This window comes from Psammomys obesus, unplaced genomic scaffold (genome assembly GCF_907164565.1).
Source record: "Psammomys obesus unplaced genomic scaffold, mPsaObe1.curated_primary_1811, whole genome shotgun sequence".
NCBI lineage: Eukaryota > Metazoa > Chordata > Mammalia > Rodentia > Muridae > Psammomys > Psammomys obesus.
Genome location: NW_026586816.1, coordinates 6,238,298 through 6,264,436, shown reverse-complemented (window position 1 = coordinate 6,264,436; position 26,139 = coordinate 6,238,298). Strand labels below are relative to the sequence as shown.

Genomic DNA, 26,139 nt, shown 5'->3' with positions numbered 1-26,139 from the left:
TAATGCAGGTCTTTCTTCTTTTCATAGAAGTGGCCACAATGTTCAAGGCTTTTGAGTTCCAAGTTTTTCAGCAGGCCTCCCTTCTAACCCATACTTTTTTTAAGGACAGCATCTTTTCCAGCGTCAGGAATGTGAGCCAAGAGACTGCAACCCCAAGCCTAACTGGAACATACGTTCCAGGAAGCAAGGTAGAAAGTTTCCAAAGTCAGTCCTTTAGGTAGCAAGCCCAGAAGGCTGGAGAGCTGGCTCCATGGGCAGCAGCCATTACTGCTCTTGCAGAAAATGGGGCTTGGTTCCCAGCACCCACATCAGGTTCACAACTACCTATAATCCCAGGTCCAGGGAAAAGGATGCTCTCGGGCCTCAGTAGTGCCTGAATATATGGTGTGCACACCAGCTCACTCAGGCAGATGCATACAAGTAAAAGATAATGCTTTTTAAAGTGAGGAGAACCTGTTTCCCTCTGATTGAACTTAAATTCTGGTCTTGGTCAACTCAGGCCATGCCCCCAATCTTCAGTCTCTGCCTTCAGATACTAGCACAGGGTTAAGGGAGAGAAGGGAGGAATCCTGGTCCTCGCTCTCCACCATCATCTCCACAGTCTTCCTCAGCCTTGTCTTTCCTGTGGACCCCACTTGTCATTCCTGAAGCTCCTGCTAAAACCCTGGGTCCTTGTCCCGACCAACAGAACCTTTAAACTAGCTGGTCCTCATGATTCTCAGCTGCCCACAGAATATTGTGTCATTTCTTTCTCCGGGATGCGGGGGTCGATGAGGTACATGCAGGCTTACCACAGATGAGATGAAATGAGATGAGATGAGATGAGATGAGATGAGATGAGATGAGATGAGATGAGATGAGATGAGATGAGATGAGATGAGATGAGATGAGATGTCTCACTGAGCCTTTTCAACCCTCCGATAAAAAGAGCCAGGACCTGGGTCAGTTGCCACCCCAGCCTGTACCCATCCCTCAAGCTCAGAAGACAGAGGTAGCACTTGGGGCTCCTTCCAAGGGCCTCACAAGAATGCTCATGCTGGATGAAATTGCCAGCTCACTCTAGCCCAGAGAAGTTGATCCCTTCTATGGAGAAACCAACCAGACTCGGCAAATATGTTTCAAGATCTATTGCTTCAGTTTCAATCTCAACTCTGAAACCCAAAAGAAAAGTTATATATATATATATTATATATATAATATGTTTATAAGTATAGAATCATAAATTTTATAATTATTACTTAATTTTGTATATTAAATACATAAATAAATATGCATATTATATATACTTATGTTTCCCCCAGTATCCCTGCCCTACCCTACTCAGTCCACCTAAGAATGCTTAATTTCTAAAAACTTCAGAGAAGGTTGAGTAACAACTTTAGAAAGACAAATAAGTTCTTTCAAAGTAATTGTCCTAAAAAGAACTGAAATGCAAATATCTCAAAGAAACTCAAGAGTGGGGAAGGTCAATTCTGAAAAAGCAGGTTGTCCCAGAGACAAAGACTATAGGTCAGACACAGACTTTGCAAGTGAATGAGGTTCCTAGGGATCTAGGCCTGTATTTGGCTGTGAGTGTAAGATCCCGGGGACTTACCCATCATTGTGGCCTCCGACCACCTGGAGCTGGATGAGATGTTAGTTACTTCTCTCATGACTGTGACAGAAGCAGCTTAAGGAAGAAAAGGGTTGTTTGGGTTTGGTCTGCAGAAACAGTCACGGTGGAGAAGGTCTGCTGGTACTGGAGCTCACTGTGACACTGGGGTTCAGAGGCATCTGATCACATAGTCATAGTCATAGTCAGGAAGCAGAGGGAGATGTTGACCAGTTTACTTTCTTCTTTTTTCTTTTTGATCCAGTCCAGACCCCTTACCATAACTTTGGTAGAGCGCCCATTCTCAGCTACTCTGGAAATGCCTTAATAAAGATACCTACGTGTGTGTCTCTCAGGCAACTCTAAATCCATTCACATTATCAATGAAGATTAAACACCACAAATAAAGACCTAAATTCTGGAGAAAGGGGATTGACGCTTAAATGGTCCAAGTTTGAGGATACTCTAATATTTATTTAAATAAATTAATACAAGTTGAGTATCATTAACTGAAATGCATGGGACCACAAGTATTTGAGATTGAGGGGTTTTTTTTATTTAAGACTATTTACATACACATGAGATATTTGGTGGACGGGACCCCGGTCTATACATGAAAGTCACTTATGTTTTATATATACTTAAGAATCTATTGTAACATAGTATGATAAAATATTCTTAGCACATCTACATTTTAACCATAACAGTGAGGTCAGATGTAGAATTTACTTCTATTTTGACATTTCACCAGCTCTCAAATAGTTTCCCATGTTGGAATTATATGTTTCACAGTTGGAGATTCTGGATACTCAGCCTGTGCTACAGTTCTGATCACTGCAACTAGCAACGGCCAGCAGCTCTTTGTCACCCAACCAGGCTAAAAAAATAATAATAACTGGAACTAGTCAATATTTTGCCCAGAACGCAACAACACTGATACATTCACTTTTCAAAGTAGAGTGTGTCACATCATAAAGTAATTTTACCACATAAAGGAGCACGTAAAATTTCTTAAAATGTCTCAGGACCATGAAATCAAGGAACACCAAAAAGGGAATGAAAATATCTTTCCTAACCCAATGTGAATCAAGAAGCCACCTGGAGTCTTCCTTACAAAACCCAAAAGGGAAGAAACAATGGAGAAAAGAATTTCCTCAAAGCAGCCTTCCCGGGAAGGCTGAGAAGGCAATAGAGGGATGGCTTGTTCACTCAGTAATGGTAGGCATATCGCCACACAGGCAAAAAATAAAGACAAACCAAACAGAAACCTAAGAACATGCTTAAAACATTTAAAGAGGACTAAATAGAGTACACAATTGATTTATGTGGCAAAAGTCTCACGACAGAAAAAGGAAGCTGTAGGATGACAAAGTTTCATCCTCCTAACTATTGTAGGATATAAAAGTACATGATTATGAAAATTTACACTACATGTTTATTTGTTCAATCATATGACTGATGTTAGTTCCTCCAACCAGGCCCTAAGATGCGTAAGAGCAAGGATGCTAGCTCTGTGCTGTCATCCTTAATAAGTCTCCGACATACATTGAACTCTTTGTGGTATTTATAAAGACAATATGTGAGATTAGCTGTGCACAGTGTGTGGGAGAAGGGGCATGGGGAAAAAGTTAACCCATTGAGAGGAAAGGAGACCAGCCTTAAGTAAGCCAGTCTGAAGTAGCCTTGTGGAAGTGAACCTTGAGCATAAAGGCTCGTGACACAAGAACTAGAGCATTTTGGCCACCAGAGAACAAAAACATCAAAGAAGTTTAGCACAGGCCCTGGACTCTAGGTGGAGTCTGCTAGCAACAAGAGTTACCCCAACTTAAAAAGAAGCTAGACCTGCAGGACACAGGGCTCACATCTGCCAAGTCTTCATAGGCTTGAGAAAGGGGGACACAAGCTCTGTCACAGTGTTGCAAGGGCTGGTCTTTGCGAAATGCAATGCATGCAAATATATAATAGTATGTATATTATAAATAAAAATACTGCAAAATGGAATGATAAGAAGCATTAGCACAACCCTCCAGGGAGGAGCTATAGACATAAGATGGTGTGTTTGGAGTCAGCCCACATTTGCCGCCTTCCTGACCCGAGATCCCTTGTGTTTTTCAGAACTCGGATGCAAGTTATGACTTCAGCAGCAATGACCCCTACCCGTACCCTCGATACACAGATGACTGGTTCAACAGGTAAACTGATCCTTGAGAACCTCTGCTGGTAACCTTTGGAGTTCATTTTACTCTGTTTAGGGATCGAGTGTCACCAGCAAACTCATACCAACATTTACAGTGGCTGCATTTCTAAATCCTTGACTTTTTAGTATTGCAACGCCCCTCAAGACTTATCTCTTGATTGTCTTCTTCTGTTGAACTAGAAATTGTTCTCCAATCTAACCTATTACAAATAAGGGGGGAAAAAAACAGAAACAAGGAAACTTCTCTCAACTTCCTCTACAGTGATTTAAAAGAGTGTACTTGTTCTATGAAAGCTATTCTAGAGAAACTTTTTTTTTAAGACAGGGTCTCACTATGTAGCTTTGGCTAGTCCGGAACTCACTAGAGTAGACCAGGCTGGCCTCATACCCACAGAGAGCTTCCTGTCTCTGCCTCCAAGGTGCTGTGATTAAAGGCATCACCATATTCAGCTCTACTCTGGGAATTACCAGTGGCTCAGTGTTGGCATATTTTTAAAATATTTCTGCTATAACATCTTAACAGTCTCATGTTCCTTTCCACAGATGTGTAATTGACAGAGGTTCTCCATTCAGAGCGATAGGGTTCGCCTGAGGGTACCATTTTTCTCCATCCTATTTTGTGCTAACCACCAAAACGTGGCTTCTTTTTTTTCTTTGGGTAAATATCTTGTTTACATGGTCAACTGCATATGAGTAATACTCAGAAATTTAGGTGTTTGACTTACTCCAAGGAAAAAATGCTCTAAGTTTCAAACCTGGTGCATAGGGAGTGGTTGCTCAGTGGGAACTGAACCACAGTTAGAGATGAGCAAGGGTTCCGGTGTGTGACTGCAGAGCAGAGTGACTACAGATGACAGCGGTGTCTGTCCAGAAAGCTAATGAATACAACTTAAAGTATTCTCATCAAAATGAAATGGTTAAATGTTTGAGAAGACAGACGTGTTAAACCCAATCTAACTGTGATGTATTGAGATGTCCCAAGGTAATATTTAATATGTACATTTTATGTGTCAGTTAAAAATAAACTAATTTAAATTTTAAAGTAAATTAAATCATAAACTGCTGATTCCATATTACTCCTGCCCTTGGGTGAAGATCATAAAAGCGTCTGAATTTCAGCTCACAGCGTGAGAGCAGCTGTGCACAGGCAGCTTTCTCCCTTGTTCCTGCCTCTTGCCGCAACCTCACCTACCGACGACCCAGAGGTTATCTTCTTCAAATCAGTGACAGGGAAAAGGTGGAGGAAGACTGAATGGCTTCTCTCATCAAACAGTCTGGGTTCAGTCAAAGCCAATAATAGGCCATGCTTTACGGTGTTTAAAAATACAAATTCTTGGATTTTTATTTTTTGTCTGTAAGCCAGGTTGACCTCAAACTTACTATGTAGCCTAGGCTGGCCTTGAACTTTCAACGCTCCTCTTGCTTGTGTCTACGAAGTGCTAGGATTTCAGGTGTGCACCACTACGCCCAGCTGAAATGTGTACCACTTTTACAAGTATTATTGTTTTTTATTATTTTATTCAAGAAGTGTGATATCCAGAAATGATCAGGGCAGAATCCAAAGGAAGCAAATGGCTTGGGCTAGCTTCCTACCAAGCCAGGGAATGTAGGTGTGGAGGCTCAACACTTTTAGGAAATGCAGAAAGAGTGAAGAAGAGAGTTCAATTCAAACATGTAGTCATTATAAAGGACAGTTACTCATGTGCAGCAGCATAATTTCTTCTCTACCAAGCTCTTGCAGCCAGAATACGACCATGCAGTACTTGAAGGGTGTCTTTGCAGGGTGAGAACATAGCTAATAAGATCTGAGAACTCTGGCCATGAAGTCTCTTATTCTCATGGCTCAGAACCTGCATCCTAGCATCTTACCAGATCAATCATTTTACTTTTTATTTTTTAATTTTTACAATTTATTCATTTTATATCCCTATTATAGCCCCCTCCCTTATCTCCTCCCAGTCCCACCTTGCCTCCCTCTTCGCCTCATCCCCTACCCCTAATCCACTGAAAGGGGGAGGTCCTCTTCCCCTGCCATCTGACCCTAGCTTATCAAGTCTCACCAGGACTGCCTGGATCCTCTTCCTCTGTGGCCTGGCAAGGCCGAATCACAGGGAAAAGAGAAGATCCAATCATTTTCAGACACGAGGAAATGAAGTTACCAAACAAATGTCCCTAAGTAAAATTTTGGAAATAACTAACAGAGACTCTGGATTGCTGTGAAGAGTCAGATCTGGCCTCAGCATTGACTGCTTGGCTGATTGCTGAGCAGCAGCATCACATGCACCCAACTCCATCCTCTCTCTGTAGCTAATAGATCTTAAGTGTAGAGAAACTGGCGCAAGTAGATAGGGGAGATTTTCCTGAATATAAACACAGACTCCTCCAATCTAAACCTTGTGGGTTTTTTTTCCTTTTTTTATTATCCCGACTACAGTTTCTCCCCCCCCCCCCCCCCCAGTGTTCCATGATACCGCCCTTTCCCCAGAATCCACCACCCCTCAGACAAGAGCAGGCCTGCCAGGGACATCAACCAAATGCCGCATAGCAAGCTACAGTAGGACCAGGCCCTTATTCTCACATCAAGGCTGGATGGAGCAATCCAGTAGGAAGAAAAGGATTCCAAAGGCAGGGAAAAGAGTCAGTGACAGCCCCTGCTCCCACTATTAGGAATCCCACAGGAGCACCAGGCTACACAACCATAACATTTACACAGAGGACCTCGCTCAGGCCCTGTCAGTTGATTCTGTGGGCCATGTTCTTGTGGTGTCCTCGACCCCTCTGGCTCCTCCAATCCTTCCTACCTCTCCTCCACCAGACTCCCCAAGCTCCGCCCAATATTTGACTGTGGGACTCTGCATCTGCCCTCATCAGTTTCCTGCAGAATGAAAGTACATTGGTGCCTGGTGTTGTCTTCAGAACTATATACTATAACCTGAGGCAGGAGGTGGAGAATAGATTGGGACCTTGAGGAAACAGAACTGCTCTCTCTGATGATGACTATGCTGGGTTCCAGTCCCAACATATCTTACAAGCATGACAAAAGGCAGGTCGGAGGTTTTGTGGTTGTGTTGGTGTCTCAGAACCTCTCCTTGAGGCCTTGCCTGGTTACAGAGGATGTTCAGGCTCTGTGACCTCATTACTGGGAGTTTTCACTACTGTCACCCTCATAGATTCCATGGAGTTTCCCTTGCACTAGGTTTCTACATTGACCCCAAAATCCTTCCCCCCCATTCTAGGCATCTCTTAGAGTATTCGCTCCATCCATTCCCCAGCCTGCTCCCTCCTGTCCCAATCTCCACCCGCCCCCAGTCCACCCAGGAAATACATTTTCCTTTCCCAGAGAGAGCCTTGCATTCCCCCACTAAGCCCTTCTTGCTACTTAGCCTCTCTGGGTCTGTGGATTACAGAATGTTTATCCTTTGCTTTACATGCTAAATCTTCTTGTGTGATACATGTAGAATATTCCTTCAAAATAAAACTCTAAGAAAGTGCTTTATCTCTTAAATATTTTCATTTGCAAGCTTCTTCTCGAAAGTTCCATTTTAAACAGGCTAACAGCCTCTAATTAGATCTAATTAGTGTTTAGTGTGATAAAAATCCATCACTGTCAGCAGGAAGACTTCCCAAGTGACAAGTTTACAGAGATGCACTCCTAGGGAGTTAGGCAAGTGTTCCGCTTGTGTCCTAGGAAACCAACGACTCAAGACAGAGTGTCTGTCCACTCTGGCCAATAAATAACTTTCCCCCAATTATCAAGTTGTTCTCAACACTTTCATCCATGACAGCGTATATTGCAAAGATCCAGTGACACCAACATGGCTTCACAAACATAACAGAGATTGTCTACCACATTGAGAGAACTTAGCCCAGAAAGTTGGCACCTGCTTGGCATGAAGAGAATTTAAATAAGGTGTCTTTCTTCCAAGGATATGTCACTAAAAGTTTCCTGCAGAATGAAAGGACATTGTACCTGGTATTGTCTTCAGTACTACTTACTATAATTCAGGGCAGGAGGCAGAGAACTAATTGGGGTGTTAAGGAAATGAAACTGGTCATCGGCTGTTGTCAAAGCTGAAAGCTGGAAGCATGAGAGTTTGCTCTGTTTTTATACAGACTATCATGATGATGGAAATATAGCTGAGCAAAAACATCTCACCTTGTGGCTGACAGGAAGCAGATAGACAGAAAGAGGCCCAGGGCCAATCTAACCCCTAAGTGCAAGTCCTACCTCCTTCAGCTAGGCCCCACCTCATAGATTCCTTCACCTCCCAAAACAATGACTCCAACTGACAACCAAGCCTTCAACACACAAGCCTGTTTAGGACATTTTCTGTTCTAACCATAACATTAAGATGAGCGATAAACTTGAAATGAAGGAGGCATAGACGGAGGCAATGAAAAGGCGTGGGGTTGAGTTCCATCCTCATGAAAGCACTACTTTTGCTGTGCAAGCTTCCGAGGAGGAAGCACAAGCCTGAATCACCACAACACTGGCTGATCCAAAGCTGATATCACACAACAAGCTAACACACTTTGAGCTAACCTTATATCTCTAAGCACAGCTATAATGCTTTGAATGTGTTGTTTAATTACCACAACTCTCTGAGTTACCAGAATGATTCCTGAGCTCATAGCATATGCCACTTGTACAAGGTCCCACTATTAATAATTGGTAGAGGCCAATATTGATGTCAGAGAGGGGCTCATTGGCCCAAGACCTTAATGAAGATCATAGGTGAAGTTGAAAATGGGAGCAAAGAAGAAGAAAGAAGAGAGGTACAGAATGCACTGAGAAGCACCCTGGACATCTGGTTCAGAAGCTGGAGATAGTGTGGAGCAGCAATGTAAGCAGGGTTATGGAGGAGGAGAGAGAGGCTGCTAAGAGAAGGCAGAGGACAGACGTTGTGTCTGGCTGAGGAAACTGATCCAGGGTCACAGATGCGGGCCCCAATCCCACTGCACTCAAAGGCTGTTGTCACCCTGAGAAGCAGGAGCCTTGAGCTCAGCACCTGCCCTCAACCAGCACAAGACCTGCCACTGGTCCACCAGAGCCTCCTGCCAGCTGCACCACCGCAGGGGCATGCCACTGCCTCTTCCGGTGTCTTTTTCTAGACATGGGCGTCAAACCTGATGCCTCTCCTCCATTCAGGTTTTATGGTCTCTTAAGCAATGCTCATGCCAGCATGCACTAAGTCTCCAATAAAGCTGCCTGCTGCTGGCCCAGAAGGAGCATGCTGTTACTGATCCCAGCCATGCTGCCTGCCACAGAGGCCGGTTAGAGCCTAGGAGCGATTGCTGCACAGGAATCGGCAGTGGCATCTATGCCAGGATCCATTGCTAGGGAAAGAAGAAAGTACAACAAAGAACCCTCAAGCAAGCAACAGAAACGTATTCCTTGGATGGGAAACCAAATTCAATAAGCAGCACGTTCTCCCTAGATTTTCCCAAACGTTTTAAAGCATCCTATCACAGCCTCTGCTCTTCCTAATTAATCTGTTTTCCTTCAAGTATGCGTTTCTGATGGGATATATTTAAGTCTCCAAGCTTCGTGCGTCTGCAGCACTGCTTCCAATATTCAAGAATGCCCCGCCCTATGCTTGGCTGTACATTGTAGTATATCCCCCACTGTGGGCCATTCAATAACTATGTGCAGTATTAGAGCTCCAGAGGTGTTGCTAAAACACAGTTGAAATTTTGGCAAAGCGTAATTTTCTCCTAGCTTGCAACCAGAGAATGACATTTGGCCCAACAAAATAATAACCCAAATTACAGAGAAGGTAGAAAATATCACACGTTTAATGGTCATCAATGATGTGCAGAATAGATAGAATTGATTTGCTGGTAGGCCTCGGGATCTAACAGCCGGGCTTTACCTGGCTGGCATTCAGTCAACACTGATTAGCTGATGGACTGGTAGCCTACCTTTTTGGGCACACTGCTCAGCGGCCTTGACACCTGCCTGTTTTCAGAGCTGCCTGCTACTCACAGGGTTTGCAGCAGACATTTCGTCAGTACCCTTGTGCCTCGCTCAGCCTTAAGAGACTGTCTGGTGTCGCACCGTGGGTCTGTATTCCGTTACTGCGCTGTTGTCCATAAAAACCCCTCCTGCATAGCTAGTCTTTGACAGGCACTTACCACGGAAATGTCATCCCTGCCATTGGTGATATTTATGGGGCAGAGGGGGTGCTGTGTATTCTGTCTATTAAGCCCTAAAGAGGAGGAGCTTTTGGACTAGACACAATTCCCTGTCATAAAAAGTTTACTATAAATTCAGGACGTGTTTGATGTATTCCTCAAACAGCCAGAACCGCCAGAGAGGGAAGACAGATGTAGGCTGCGAACCACTCATATGTATGGGAGCTAATTTGATTGATAGTATGGTTAGCTTCAAATGTGAAATATTTTCAGTGGAGTGTGTTTTTTTTTTCCTTATTAAGTGACATATTTCATTTTAAAGAACCCTGTGCAACAAGTCATGGAAGAACAAGGGAGGGAACTGTCCCTCTCTGGCTTGCTCCTGCCACACTGATGTAAACTTCTTTACCCGATGATGCTTAAGTGGCCTAGGAAGAGATAGACATCTCTCTCTTGTGTCTTTTTGAACTCAGCACATGGATGATAGCATTCAAAGCATTTTCAAAGATATAATCATATTCCTGTGTCCGTGTGAGCACTGAGATAGCCACCTTGGTGGATATTAGCTTAGAGTTTGTTCTATATCCAAGCCAGAGCTTAGTAATGCAAGAGTATCATGTCCTTAATCATTTGTAGTCCTTGGCCAAATGTCAGTCTAGTCCTCTACTCAGACCTGAGAAATGTCTATCACTTATGCTGCCCCTTCAGCTAAAGAAATAGACATAAGACAAATGTAAGTTTTAGGGGGAAGATTATAAAGATTGCAAAATACCTGTACATTGGCATAATCCCCTCTGCTTTGAAAGCTAATTTTGTCCATGCTCACACAGGTATTTTATGACAATAATCGTTTTCTCAAGAGAGAAGAAATGTACAACAGTGACAGATAAATATAATATTCTGCAAAATGTTTGGTGTGGGATTGGTGATGATGTTAGTTTCTTTGATACAGAATAAATTAACACTCTTGCCTTGAAGGTTTGCTTGGGTGATGGAGACATGTAACAGAGCTGTAGGCATGCCCTTGGTGAAGGCACATGTCATTGTGAATTTCAGTAAAGGGATTTCTACAGATGTGAAGGGAAAGATCCCTCTACCGTCCACCGGGTCTAAAGTAGGAGAATGCCTAACAAGTCAGCAAATGAATAGCACTGCTACTCATTTACCCAAACACCTCCTCTCTCACTTGAACGTCTATGGATAAAAAGGAGATCACACAACACAAGCTCAAACTTTCCATGTTTCTATTACTGGTCAAAAGAGGAGTTCAATACAAAGTTGCCTTGTGTGTGAAAGATGTGGTTGACTGCAAAAATGGAAAGTCTTAGAAAATGTAGCCTTAGAAAGATGAAGAGATTCCCTCTCTTGTACTAAATAAAACAGAGCACAGGCTTCACCAAAAGCAACTTCACAGGCTCCCATAATCAGCAGCCCATGCAGTGCACTGATTCTCATCTGGTCTAGAGTGCCCGACCGTACACAGTAAACATGACTCCTATCCAGCTAGTTGGACAGTCTCCACATTTAAGCTGTTAGAAGACTGATGCTGAAGTTTCCATCTCCAGGGACATGGATGAAAAACTTGCAGGTGGCTGCCAGGAAACTCTGGCTGTCCACAAAGTAAAAACAAAAGGAGAGCAGAGGACAAAAAGATTGCATAGAAACTACCCAAGCTGCATATGCCTTGTGACTAAATCTGCCTTCTCTCCCATATTCTGAGGTAACACCTCTCTTTGTTTCTGAGGAGTTTCTTGTATGCAGCAGAATAATTGACCCTGCTTTCACACTAGTTCTATTAGCCTGTATCTTTTTTATTGGGGAATTGAGTCCATGGATGTTGAGATATATTAACGACCAATGATTATTGATTCCTGAAATTTTGATACTGGTGATGGTAGTGTGAGGGTGTGCGCTTCCCTTCTTTTGTCTTTGCTGGTGTGAAATTATTTATCTCCTATGTTTTCTTGGGTGTAGTTACCCTTGTTGTGTTGTAGTTTTCTTTCTAGTATCCTCTAGAAGGCTGGGTTAGTGGAAAGCTTTTGTTTAAATTTGGTTTTCTCATGGGATAGCCTGTTTTCTTCATCTATAATGATTGAAAGTTTTGCTAGGTTTAATAGTCTGGGCTAGCATCTGTGGCCTCTTAGGGTCTGCAAGATATCTGTCCAGACCCTTCTGGATTTTAAAGTCTCTGTTGAAAACTCTGATATAATTCTTATATGTTAGTTGGCCCTTATTCCTTGCAACTTTTATTACTTTTTCTTTGCTCTGTACATTTTTTATTTTATTTTATTTATATATTTATTTATTACAATTCACTTTGTATCTCCTCTGCAGCCCCCTCATTCATCTCTCTCCAGTCCTCCACCACCCTCCCTCTTCTTCCCCCATGCCCTTTCCCTAGTCCCCTGATAGAAGAGGACCTCCTCCCCTTCTATCTGCCCTAGCTTATCAGATCTCTTCAAGGCTGGCTGCATCATCTTCCTTTGTGGCCTGGCAGGGCTGCACTCTCCCCCAGGGGGAGGTGATCAAAGAGCCGATCACTGAGTTCATGGCAGAGACAGCCCATGCTCCCTTTACCATGGAACCCACTTGGAAACTAAGCAGCCAATAGGCTTCCTTTGAACAGGGGATCTAGGTCCTATCCATGCATGGTCCTTAGTTGGAGTATCGGTCTCTCAAGCTCCTAGACCCAAGCATTTTGGATCTATTGTTCTCCTTGTAGAGATCCTGACTCCTCCAGGTCTTTCTATCTCCCTCTTCTTCCATAAGGATTCCTGCACTCTGCCCAAAGTTTGGCCATGAGGCTCAGTCTCTCCTTCAATACCCTGAAGGGTAGAATCTTTCAAAGATCCTCTATGGAAGGCTCCTCTCCTGTTCTTTGTCTTCTCCTATTTCTGATGTCTATCCTGTTTGCCCTTGTGAAGGAGGATTAAGCCTCTTCCCTAGGGTCCTCCTTCTTGTTTAGCTTCTTTAGGACTATAGGTTTTAGTATGTTTATCCTATATTATATGGCTAATATCCATGTACAAGTGAGTATATACCATTTGCATCTTTCTGCTTTTGGGTTACCTCACTCAGGATGATCTTTTCTAGTTCCCACCATTTGCCTGCAAATTTCATGATTTTCTTGTTTTTAATTGCTGAGCAGTATTCCATTGTGTAAATGTGCCACACTTTCTGTATCTAATTCTCAATTTCATATGAAAAAAAAAAAAACTAGAATAGCTAAAACAATCATATCCAATAAAAGATCTTCTGGACGTATCTCCATCCCAGATCTCAAGATGTATGATAGAATAACAATAATAAAAGCTGCATGGTACTGGCATAGAAACAGACTGGTAGACCAATGAAATCAAATCAAAGACCCAGGAATGAACCCACACACCTATGGAAACTTAATTTTTTACAAAGAAGCCAAAACCATACAATGGAAAAAAGATAACATCTTCAACAAATGGTGCTGGTCTAACTGTTTGTCTATATGTAGAAAAATGAAAATAGACCCATACTTATCACCCTGCACAAAATTAAAGTCCAAGTGGATCAAAGAAAGACCTCAACATAAAACCAGACACACTAAATCTATTAGAAGAAAAAGTGGGGAAGAGCCTTGAACTCATTGGCACAGGAGACAACTTCCTGAACAGAACACCAACAGCACAAGTTCTAGGAGCAACAATCAATAAATGGGACCTCATGAAACTGAAAAGCTTCTGTAAAGCAAAGAACACCGTCATCAAAACAAAATGACAACCCACAGACTGGGAAAGGCTCTTCACCAACCCTATATCTGACAGAGGGCTAATATCCAGAATATATAAAGAACTTAAGAAGTTAAACACCAACAAACCAAATAATCTAATTTAAAAATGGGGTATAGAGCTAAACAGAGAATTCTCAGCAGAGGAATATCAAATGGCAGAGAAACACTTAAAGAAATGCTCAACTTCCTTAGTCATTAGGGAAATTCAAAACAAAATGACCCTGATATTTCACCTTATACCCATCAGAATGGCTAAGATCAAAAACTCAAGTGACAATACACGCTGGAGAGGATGTGGAGAAAAGGGAACCCTCCTCCATTGCTGGTGGGAATGTAAACTTGTACAACCACTTTGGAAATCAATCTGGCGCTTCCTCAGAAAATTAGGAATAGTGCTACCTCAAGATCCAGCTGGAAGCAGCATTACCAGGCCACAGAAGAAGACACTGCTGGTGTTCTGAAGGCTTCTCATGCATTCATAGGCATCTTTTCTTTAGGTTAGGGACATTTTCTTCTACGATTTTGTTAGATTTTTCTGGGTCTTAGAGCTGGGAATCTTCTCCTTATTCTATTTCTGTTATTCTTAGGTTTGGTCTTTTTTATGGTGTCCCAAATTTCCAGGATGTTTTGTGTTAGAAACTATTTAGATTTAGCATTTTTTGACCAATGTATCAGTTTCTTCTATCGTATCTTCTAAGCCTGAGATTCTTTTCTTCCATGTCTGTTGGTGATGCTTTATCTGTAGTGCCTGTTCTCCTTCCCAGGTTTTCCATTTCCAAGACTGCCTCTGACTGTTTTCTTTATTGCTTCTATTTCTCTTTTCAGGTCTTGAACAGTTTTATTCATTTTCTTCTCCTGTTTGCTTGTATTTTCCTGCATTTCTTTGAGACATTTATTCATTTACTTCACCTGTTTTATTATATTTTCTCTATTTATTTGAGGGATTTATTCATTTCCTGTGTAAAGGTCTCTATCATCTTCATAAAATTAGATTTAAGGTTGTTTTCCTGCACTTCAGATGTGGTAAGACATCCGGTGTTTTTTGTAGTAGGATAGCTGAGTTCTGGTGCTGCTGTATTGCCCTGGGTTTTGTTGAGTTGTTTCTTGTGCTGCCCGCTAACCATCTGGTTGTCTTCAGCGTTGGAAGGTTTGAAGGTTCCTGGAGGTCCCTGATGGCTGTCACCTTTTAGTGGTCACTGATGGCTGCTGCCTCTGAGATTTCAGGCAGAGCTGGAACCCAGGAGCTGGTGTGTGGAGGTCACAGAACAGACCTTCCCATTGCTGGTAGTTGCTTGATAGCTGCCACCTCTGAGAATTCAGGCGGAGCTGCAGCCCAGGATAGACCTCACCTCTGCAGCTGGCCTTCAATGGCCTCTGTCTTAGATACTGCAGGCAGAGCTGGCACCCAGGAGCTGGCGTGTGGAGGACATGGAACAAGCCTCATCACTCCTGGTATTCTCCCCTGGCTGCCACCTCTGGAATTCTGCTCGTAGTCTGCAGTGGCTGCTGTCTCTGGAACTGCAGTCATCACTGGCACCAGAGATCTGGTGCACAGAGAGCTCAGGTGACCTTACCTCTGCTGGTAGTCTCCAAAGGCTGTTGTCTCTAGGAGTGCAAGCAGAGTTGGCAGGAGATATTATTCTTAATGGTCAAACATTGATGTCCTCTTCAATTTGGACAAAATAAGAGTGCTATCAACCATCCCTTTTATTCAACACTATTAGATCTTGTAGCTGATCAAATAATTGTAAGTCTTAAAAGAATGTATGAAAGTCATAAAACCTAGTAAAGTCACTCTTGAATTGCAGAATGACAAACTAAGTTCATGGATAAAAGGATGAAATGATCATAAAAATGTCAGGTTAATCTATTCATTCAATGCATTACACATGAAAGTTTCAGTACAATTTTACAGTAAAACCAGATAGATGCCTAAAGCTGATGTGTAAAAACATACGGCTAAGAATAGAACAAGAAGAAGAAGAAAGAGGAGAAAAGTGGGGAAGAAAATGGAGATTTAAAAAAAAACTAAAGGAACAAAACAGGTGAACAACAAAAACAAAGCAAGCTGAGAAAGCTTCAGAGAATTTAAAAAAAGAGAGAGAGAATATCAATGGGTTGGAAAGATAGCTCAGTGGTTAAGAGCATAAAAGCTCTTGCAGAGAAACTGAGTTTAGTTCGCAGCACCCACATGGTGGCTCACGGCCATCTGTAACTCCAGTTCCAGGGGATTTGATACCATCTTATGACCTCCATAAGTTCCTGCACACGTATACATGTATACATTCAAGCACATACATAGACACATAAAATATTAACAATTTTAAATCAAAAAATAGAATAAAGAGCACTAAGACAGACCTCACAGAAAAGAACCATAAAATAAGCGTGGCTGCAACAAAAATGAAAGTAGTGTGGTAGCCTTCAGTCGATGCTGTGTGCTACTGTAGTGTGAGGAGAACTGGACATCCGCCCTTCGCCCTGAGGACAAATAGAGTCTTAGACGTTTAAATGGGGTCTTAAATATGTATGAGCCTTTTTTAATTAGATGAAGGAAATGTCTCTATTGTCCTGACATCAGATGTTTTTCTAAACAAAGCAGTAACACTCGATATTCATAAAGAACAGCTATAAAGATGAATTTAACAGAAGATGAATCTCTCAACAGGAAAAAGTCAAGGCTATGAACAGACAACTAACAGAACAGAAACCCTGAAAGAATTAAACGTATGAAAATACAGCCTTGCTCATAACGCTGAAATCATAAAAGGAAGCACTAAGATACCATTTCATAAAATGAGATGGGAATGAAGGCAAAGTTTGACATTAAGTGTTGCCAGGATATTGAGTACCAAAAACATTCCCACCATGTGGAAGACATTCCTATGAGTACCCCAGGGAAACTCTCCCACGTGAGCGTAAGAAAGCAATATACAAGAGTTTTTCTTTTCAAATTATATCTCACATTGGAGAAAATCATTAATAAAATGCCTACCATGGGTAAATAACTTACAGTAGAAGCAGACTACTGCTCAACACCAAAAGCAGTCAAATCGTGAATATCCAAGGAGCCAAAGAAGTAGTGATGTTGAAAGAGGCTTCCGTTTGAAGTCTGGAAAGTATTTAGCTTTTTAGGCTTACCTGGTGACCAGGTAAGAGACATTGTATTAGTCATCAAAACTGTTGTGATGCTTAAAAATGTTTCAAAAAAATGCCCAGACAAATTGGTAAATAAAATTCAGCAACTCGCTTTCTTCTGCGCAATTCTGATGGTTGAGAATAGAGGACAGTGAGAGCAAGAATAGTCAGAAGTTTGGAAGCAGCAACTTGAATTGAATTTTGGTTGTGCCACTTAACTGAGAAGTGACTCAATGGTTCTATGCCTTCTCTACCTAAAATGGAGAGAATAATAGACCTTTTGAGGGCTAAATATGATAACTTACACAGTGGTTTAGCATAGTCCCAAGCTTATAGTCTACACCAATGGGGGAAAGGGGTCATTACAGACATTGAGCCTACTATGTGTTACAGGTGTTGTATGATATATGTGTGTTATATAACATATGTTATACGCGCCTTCAGTATAATGTATTTAGATGCTTTAAAGCTGTGTGTTATGATTGAGATCTGTTATCCCTGCATTTTGAATGCCTAGACAGGAGGATTAGCATGAATTAAGGCCAGTCTAAACTACAGAGTGAGTTTCAGACCAGCCTGAGCTTAGCTCTCGCCCTTACCCTTTCCCCCCTATAAAAGAAGTAAGATGAAAGAAGGAGGAGAATGAGGGTAGGAGGAAGAAGAAGAGGATGGGGAGAAGGAACAAGACAAAGGAAGGAAAATGAAAAAGAAATGCATATTTTGTGCTGGAAAAATGAGAAAGATGACAAAAGCAGTCTCAGGCAAAAGTCAGCAAAGTGAAAAGGAAAAAGTGGGTGTGCCTGACCTAACTCCCAGAAGACCCATGAGGTTGGGATGCAGAGTCTCTCGTTGTCACTTGGACACCACAAGAGGCTGATGCAGGCTGTTTCAGGAAGCTCCACTTTACAGGTACAGGCTAGAACCTCAGGTCTCCAAGTGAGTCCTGAATTGTCCCTGTAGCCTGTCTTGTTTTTTGTTTTTTTTTTTTCAGCTACGCATTACCATGGCAATGCCACATAACAAGCCACCTGTAATTCGGCAGCTTAAAGTAATAAGCATCATTGCTCTACACAGGCACGCTCTTGTTATTAGCTGGATTTACTCGCTCTGCAGTGTGTACAGACTTGGAAACGCTGCATCGTGTGCACTGAATACATGCAACTCGGTCGTTTAAAACCGGTTCATTAACTTACTTTTTAAGAAATGTGAAAATACATCTAGAATTACCTCACTAGTAAAAAGGAAAGTGAAAATTAAACAATAAGATCATACCAACGCTAATGAGTTTTGCAAAAAAGGCCAACTTGTGTCACAGTTTCTTTCTTGTTGCCATGACAAAATAACCCTGACAAGCAACTTAAGAAAGCAAGTGTTTCTGGCTCACAGTCCCGGAAGGACTGGCAGCCGGTAGGCAGGGCAGGGTGGCAGGAGCAGGAGGCTCACTGTCATGTTGCACCTTTACTAATAAAGCAGAGAGTGAACAGAAGTGAGTCAGCTACACTGTACCAAGGCCTGCTCCCAATGACACACTTCCTGCAGTGAGGCTCTGCCTCCTAACGGTTCCACAGCTCCCAGGCAGCACCACCAGCTGGAGGCCAACTGTTTACTGTGTGCGAATGGGGTTCTCAAACACATTCTACCCTGGCCCCCATGGGCGTGTACTTCTACCACTTTCTTTTTATCAGAGCAAGTCACAAGACCAACCCAGAGTCAGGATCGGAGAAAATACAGTTCCCCTCCTCATGGGAGGAGCGAGAGCATCATCTACCACGGTCATAGATAAGAATGTGGCAGTTTTGACAAAGCAACAGACTCATGACCCTGGCCGCTTGCCCCCATTGATCTTCATTAGGAAGCGAGCCAAGCAGCAGGTATTTTCCCATGCCCTCTGAAACCCCTGAGACACTAAATTGGCCAATTGAAAATAGACTTGAAACGATTTTTCTGAAGTGCAGGGAAAGAATATCTGTGCCCTGAGCACACTCTGTCAGAAAAATAGACAAGTTTGTGGGTTTCCACAGTGTCAGAATCTACTGAATCACAAATTCACAAGCTGCACCAGTCTCTTCAGCAGCAGTTTGCCAAGTCTTCCTGATTTCCCTTGATAACTGGGTATTTGCAGACACAGATAATTTTATTTCAATCTTCATTACTAATAATAACTTCAGATCACATAGTAAAAATCATACTGTAGATAGATAGATAGATAGATAGATAGATAGATAGATAGATAGATAGATAGATAATTCCAGAATCAAATGGTAAAACTTCACTTAAAGGAACTCAAAGATGTCTATCTGGGAACAGAGGAGGCTGACAGATGCAGAGTCTCTGTGGGAATTAGGTAACAAAGCTGTTGGGGATGGGCAGAGGGGGCAGGGTTACAGGAGATGCGACACAGTGTGAGCCCAGGGTTATATCACGCTGTAAAGGTGAGGTGTTGGACCAAGAAGGCTGTGCAGGATAGGTACAGGAGAGTCCAGACAGACCAGTAGTAGACAGACAGATAACAGTTCAAGTATGCTGCATCCAAGTGAGGTCTGAGTGAAGATGAAGCTCCCAAGACAGCTGAGAGCTCTCTGCCTGCTGGTCCCTTGGTGCCACACCGGGTGACGACAGGTCTGTAGGTTGTGTTGCCAGCACGGTGTCAGCTGTTCTCCTCTTGATGGCATTCAGGGAGGGTGTTGTGTTTCCTCAGTCCAGTATGCTCAAGGACTTTGTGGGCAGGACTTTTCTGACAATAACGAATACCCACATGCTCCCGTGGTCCCAATCTACTTCGGTAAATTTATAGAGCAGCCCCCAAGGGATCAGTTATTTTTCAGTTTGTGCCTCATGAGTGGTGTCAGACAGAGGTGTTGTTACATGTTCACCAAAGTGCCAATCACCCTACACTCAAAATGGAGTCAGAAGTGCTTGTAATATGAAGTCACCTGGGCCAAAGCAGGGTCCTAACACTGTTTTGCCCAACATCAAATCACTTAGAGACTGCAGCCTGATCTTAAGTTTTTGCCTCAGTGAAGGGTAATGGGAACCTCCGTTTGTTGTTTCTCATTGTCAGCAAAGCCTAACTTGGCAACACAAAATGCCTTCTCATGTGTCCCTCAGCAAACTATAGCTACACTCCTCACTCAAAAAATCAAGGGACCAAAACATCTGTGCAAATCAGTTCACAGGCATACCTCCCGGAGTCTTTAACGAGCCCTGTGAGCCAGGAATGGGCTTTTCCCTTAAGGAAGAACCATGTCGTTGTTCTCACACTTGGCCTGACCACTTTTTCATGTATGGTACACTTTGAGCAAGGATTGCCACTCCCTCCAGGACTCAGCTTTGGTACCTCTGGGCTAATTAAACTTAATCAGAGTCCAGTAAACTTCCATTTGTGTGTGTGTGTGTGTGTGTGTGTGTGTGTGTGTGTGTTGTAGAAACTGAGAAGGCTGAAGCTGAAATCACAGAAATAAGAAGTAGAGTGTTAGTCACTGGAAGCTGGGGAGGGTGGGAAGGAGAGGCACAGAAGACTGGATGACTAGTACTAAAATAAACTTCATAAGTTCTAGTGTCCTACAGCACAGAAGGGAAACTACAATAATTGGTGTGTATTCTGAAAAGAACTGGAAGACAAGACTGCAAAGTTCCCCAACACCAAGAAATGATGTTCAGAGGGAGAGGAGCGTCCATGCTCTGACTTGATTATTGCATCGTGCATCGTCATACTCTCATGTCAAATCTCCACACTACAGCCCATAAATAGGCGTGATGTATTCATTTAAATGATTATGTGAAATTTTAGAAACATAATTTGCATACATGTATATTGTGCTGTATGGTATGCATCTGATAGAAGCATATGCTTAAGTATGTAATACTTATGAACGTGTATAGTTGTATCCTATATGTAATGTCATAAGTATGGGGTGGAGAGATGGCTCAGGAGAGCATGAGCTGCTCCTCCGAAGGACCTCGGTTCAGTTCTCAGCACCCACATGGCAGCTTATCACCATCTGTAATCTAGTTCCAGGAAATCCAATGCCCTCTTTTGGCCTCTGTGGCCACCAAGAATGTATATGGTACACAGACACACATGCAGGCCAAACCCTCATACACATAAAATAGTATAAATAAATCTAAAAAATAAATACCATATATATAGCTATACCTATATTGAAATATGTACATTTGAAGTATATATGAATCAATGTACATATGTTTTAATATGCAACACATACATGCATGAGCTTCCATGCTTTTTTCTTGGTGTTTTATTTGACATTTTCTTGAGCCTTGAGACTTGATGGTACCTGTGAAAGCAATAGCCATAATAAACTTCCCTAAGTTAAACCATAACTAGGTGCTTTCCAATATGTCTCAAATGTGCTTTACAAAATCCTGATATGTGTAGATAAAACCTTTGCTCTGCACTTGAAGTTTCCATCTTCTAACAAGAGGATCACCTCCACAGTGACCGCAGGCCTCAGGTGTGTACAATTCACACACTTCATTCTGGCTCCAAATGGAATTTTTTTTTTAATTTTTTTAATTTTTTTATTAATTACACTTTATTCATTTTGTATCCCCCCATAAGCTCCTCCCTCCTCCTCTGCCGATCCCACCATCCCTCCCCTTTCTGCATGCATGCCACTCCCTAAGTCCACTGATAGGGGAGGTTCTCCTCTTCTTTCTGATCTTAGTCTATCAGTTCTCATCAAAAGTGGCTGCATTGTCCTCTACTGTGGCCTGGTAAGGCTGCTCCCCCCTTAGGGGGAGGTGATCAAAGAGCAGGCCAATCAGATTATGTCAGAGGCAGTCCCTCTTCCCATTACTGTGTAACCCACTTGGACACTGAACTGCCATGGGCTACACCTGTGCAGGGGTTCCAGGTCATCTCCACGAATAGTCCTTGGTTGGAGTATGAGTCTCTGGGAAGTTCCCTGTGTTCAAATTATCTTGTTCTGTTGCTCTCCTTGTGGAGTTCCCGTCCCCTCCAGCTCTTACTATTTCCCACTTTTTACATAAATTTTAAGCACAAAAAGAGACTTGCCTTTGTAGGAACAGGATTTACTTTTACTCACTTAGAGAAAGAAAATATGTGTGTATATAATATATATAAAATAGGTAATGAATGTCTAGATCTATGTAAATATACTGACAAATACTATATATGCATAATAATAATATAAATATTATATAGTTTATATAATAAATGAAATATTTTTACAAATACATTATTTAGACTTTCGAAAATCTAAACGTGTAAGTTTAGGGGTTCTGTCTTTGCATATATTTTGGTTGGTTTTTTTGACAGTTCCATACATGTAGATGATACATGCATATGATACATTCTGCTTACTCTCTCCCCATGCCCTCTCTTATCTTCCTCTGATCTATGTCAACAACTCTCCCTTCAGCTCTACCAGTCCCTGGCAAGTTCATGGCTTTTGACTTTGTTTTGTCACCCTGGTTGAACCAGGGCCATCTCTCTGACCATTGGATTGGAACTACCCGTTGGCACTTAGTGGGCCCAGCAGTGGGTGCACACATAAAGGCAGTGATGCCGCCCTTCCTGAGTCTATCCATAGCAAGTAGTCAAGCAGAGAGAGCAGAGCCCTCTTCAAGCCGTGGCTAACTAAGCCCGGTGCAGGCAGCCCCAGGTGCTATGAGTTCGTGATTTCAAGGACTGTGTCTTGTCCTGAAGATGGCATTTTATAGCCCTTCTCCCCATTTCTGAGCTCTTCCTTTATTTCCACCCCTCTTCTGCCATCTTCCCTGAGCTTTAGAGGGGATGGCATAAATGTCTGTTTGGGAGCTGAGCATTCATCCTCATTTATTCCCATCACCTTGCACAATCATTAATCTCCACATTAAACACCACTCATTAAAAAGAAGCTTCTCTGATTAAGGATAAGAGTAGAATGTGTCTATGACTAGAAGCAAATATTTAGAAGGCACTAACAGTCAATAAGGGTTATCCTTTCCCGACAGCCTCACCAGCATTTGTTATTATTTGATTTCCTTATTATTGCCATTATGACAGGATGAGATGGAATCTTGAAGTTGTTTTAAACTGCATTTCCCTGATTGCTAATGATATTAAATACTTTTTTATTATTTGATAATCTTGTACATGAATACAATATACAAAATTCCTCTGCTCCAATTGCTCCCTGCCTTCCCTGTCACGACTCACACAACACACTGAGCCCACCCCGTGTTGCCAGTATGTGCATGGATGTAGGCCATCTCCTAGAGCATGTTTCAGTGGCCGCTGTTGTGAAGAAAATGAACCTTCTTTCTCCCATCAGTCATCAATTGCCGAGGGCCCCTCATCTAAGGATAGAACTTCAAGGCCTCCCTCTCCCACCCACCCATGCTGATACTGTTCTCTTGCTTGAGCTAGCTGTCACGGTCACCACCGCGAGTTCATATATGTATCTCTTCTGTCATGTCTAGGAAACACTGCTTCCTTAAAGTCATCCACCATCTCTGGCTCTTACTATCTTTCCACATGGATCACTGAAGGGAGAGGCAGGATATATACATCTCATTTAGTGATAATCACTTCTGCACATTATCCAGCTGTGGATCCAGTGAAAATTGCCACCTACAGCTTCTCTGAGGAGTGTTGAGTGATGCACTGATCTATGAATATAGCAACAGGTCATTGGAAATTATTTTATTACTATGTCCATTTATCATAATAATAATGTCTTAGTGACTTTTCTATTACTGTGATGAGACCCAAGGCATCAAATAGAAGAAAGAGTTTATTGGGGGCTTACAGTTCAAAGGGTGATTCCATGACCATCATGGTGGGGCTCATGGCTCATGCAGGCAGGCATGGTGCTAGTGCAGTGATTGAGAGCCTGCATCTAATCTACAAGCAATGAGTAAATAGAGGCAGAAAGACAGAGACACAGACAGACAGACAGACAGACAGACAGACAGGGAGAATACTAACTGGGAATGGTTGGGCTTTTGAAACCTCAAATCCCAGCCCCAGTGACACACCTCCTCCAACAACTCCAAACCTCTAGTCCTTCCCAAACAGTCCACCAACTGGGAACCAAGTATTCATGAGCCTATGGGAACCGTTCTTACTGAAAACACCACAAACAGTAGGCTTTTCCCTACTACTGTTTCCCCATGACCTATTTAACCACAGGTTTTCAGCATCAGTGATAGTGTCAAATATGGGTTTCTTCTCATGGAGCAGAACTTAAATCAGTCAAAAAGTGGTTGGTCGCTCCCATAATATTCATGCCACTATTGCAACACTGGGCATATCTTGCCAGGCAAGTCATTATTACAGTTTTCAGGGTTCACAACTGGGTGAGTCTGATTGTTTCTTTTCTCCTCTGGTGGCAAGTGTAGCACCTTCCAGTACTATGAAAACTAGCCAGGATAAAGCTTTTGCTTGAGTACTACCTAGATTTCTCCATGTTCATGACTCAAGTATATAGACTACAGTGTTTAAAAGGATGAAAGTGGAAAATGGAACAGGAAGGATTAAAACGGATGGAGAAGGTGAAGGCAGAGTAGGGAATATAGAAAGGAATAACTATCACTGACAGCCTTTTGGAAAACTCACATGGAAACATACTACTTTATGCTATTCTTCATCCTGTGGTAGTCAAGGACAGCTGTCAGCATCTGTATAAAGAACAGAGGGACCCCGAGATCTGAGGCTCCATTTCTCTCAGGAACAGCAGGAGCACTTTCAGGTAAAGCCCAACTGCTAGGCAAGGCTCCTGGTCACACTGGGGAAGGTGGTGTTACATGTAGCTCTTTTAAATGAGATTGCTGGTATCAGAGGCCTTGGAAATTGGGGAGTTCCAGAAGTGTTACAGCCCTTCGGTTAAGCCACTGTATTAGCAGCAGGGGTACATGTGAAAGCCCATGCCTGGTCAGCTTGCAGCTGGAACACAAGCCTGGTGAAGCTCAGGCCCAGTGGGCTGGAAAGTAGATCTGGTGAGGCACAGGCCCAGTGGGCCAGAAGACCGGTGGGTACTTCACTGGCTGTGCTGCTGGGAGTTCATGGGCAAATTTCCAAGGAGAAGGAGAGCCCTTCCTCCGAACCCTCCCTTCCCTGGAAAAAAATGATGAATCTCAAGTGGCCATGGTGGAGAAGTGGAGTGAGAAAGAGAAATTTATTTTGTGAACTGAGGACTTATAAACCTTGGGCAGGGGTAGGGGTTCCCAGAGTGAATGAGTTTGACCAAATAGGGCTGAGGTGCCAGGATTACTTGATTTACATGTGTGGTTCAGTAGCTCATTTCCATGCAGTAGCATGGTCCTATCACAAGAGGAGAAATAGCACTTAATTATCCTATGGGTGGGGGAAATCTCCAGGTACAATTGACAGTTTGCTTAAAGCTAGGATCCCCTTAACATAGAGTGGGGTATTTCCAGGAATTGCCAGTTCTTGGTTTCTTATTAGGAAAAGGTCAGGCCTGTAATCTTCCTTGAAGGCTATCTGACTTCCCAGATCAGGCAAAGAGAGAACCGTGCTGAGAAAAGGAGTCCACCATTATAGACTGAGCTCAGAGTCTATCCAGGAGCATCAGCCTTCGACCTTAACCAGCAGAGCGAGTCCCACAGCCTTAGAAGCTTTCTAATATGTGTATGAATAAGAGGTTTAAATGGAAATTACTCTGTAATGAGGGTACAATACTCCAGTTAGATGCTATCAGATAAAACCCCAGTATCAAGAATGGACTACCTCGTTTTGAGTTGTTGGTCAATGGGATTACATAACATCCTCCTCCCAGAAAAAAAAAAAAAATTTACAGGCTATCACCAGGCCTATTGGTAACCCTCCCGAACTTGACAGTAAGACTCTACTATTCAGACTTTTAACATTTTCAGTATAGAATTCTCACCGTCTTGGTTAGATTACCTCAGAGGTTGTTTTGTTGCTGCTGCAGCTGCTGTTGTTTTGGTTATTATTTGGCTATTAGGATTGTTTCCCTGTTTTCTGTCTCAGCATGTTTGTCACTGATGTCTAAAAAAGCTATCGGATTTTGTATGCTAATTTTGTATCCTGCCACTTTGCTGGGTTTTTGTTTATTGGTTCAGAATTTTCTGGTTACATCTTTAAGGTCTTTTAATAGTGATAAAATATCACTATTTTCAGTGATATCACCTGAAAATAGGAGTCTTTTAACTTCTTTTCCAAAATACTGTCCAAATGTGCTTTCTTATTTCTGTGTCAAAGTGGAAACCTAGTTCAATAAAAGTGAGTGACTGTCACTCCATCATTGGTAGGCAACATCTTACCCTGGAACACTAAGACATTTGAAAATAATTACCCACCCA

The 26,139-nt window shown here is 42.4% G+C and overlaps 1 protein-coding gene across 1 annotated transcript in view; it reads left to right on the top strand.

The window, feature by feature from the left end:
* The window catches only part of Pcsk2 (proprotein convertase subtilisin/kexin type 2), a 260,339-nt gene that overhangs the window by 200,771 nt on the left and 33,429 nt on the right, over positions 1-26,139 (top strand). Inside the window, exon 6 of the mRNA XM_055602602.1 lies at positions 3,707-3,783. Within this exon, the coding sequence (XP_055458577.1) occupies positions 3,707-3,783 (77 nt within the window). The remainder of the gene's footprint in view (positions 1-3,706; positions 3,784-26,139) is intronic.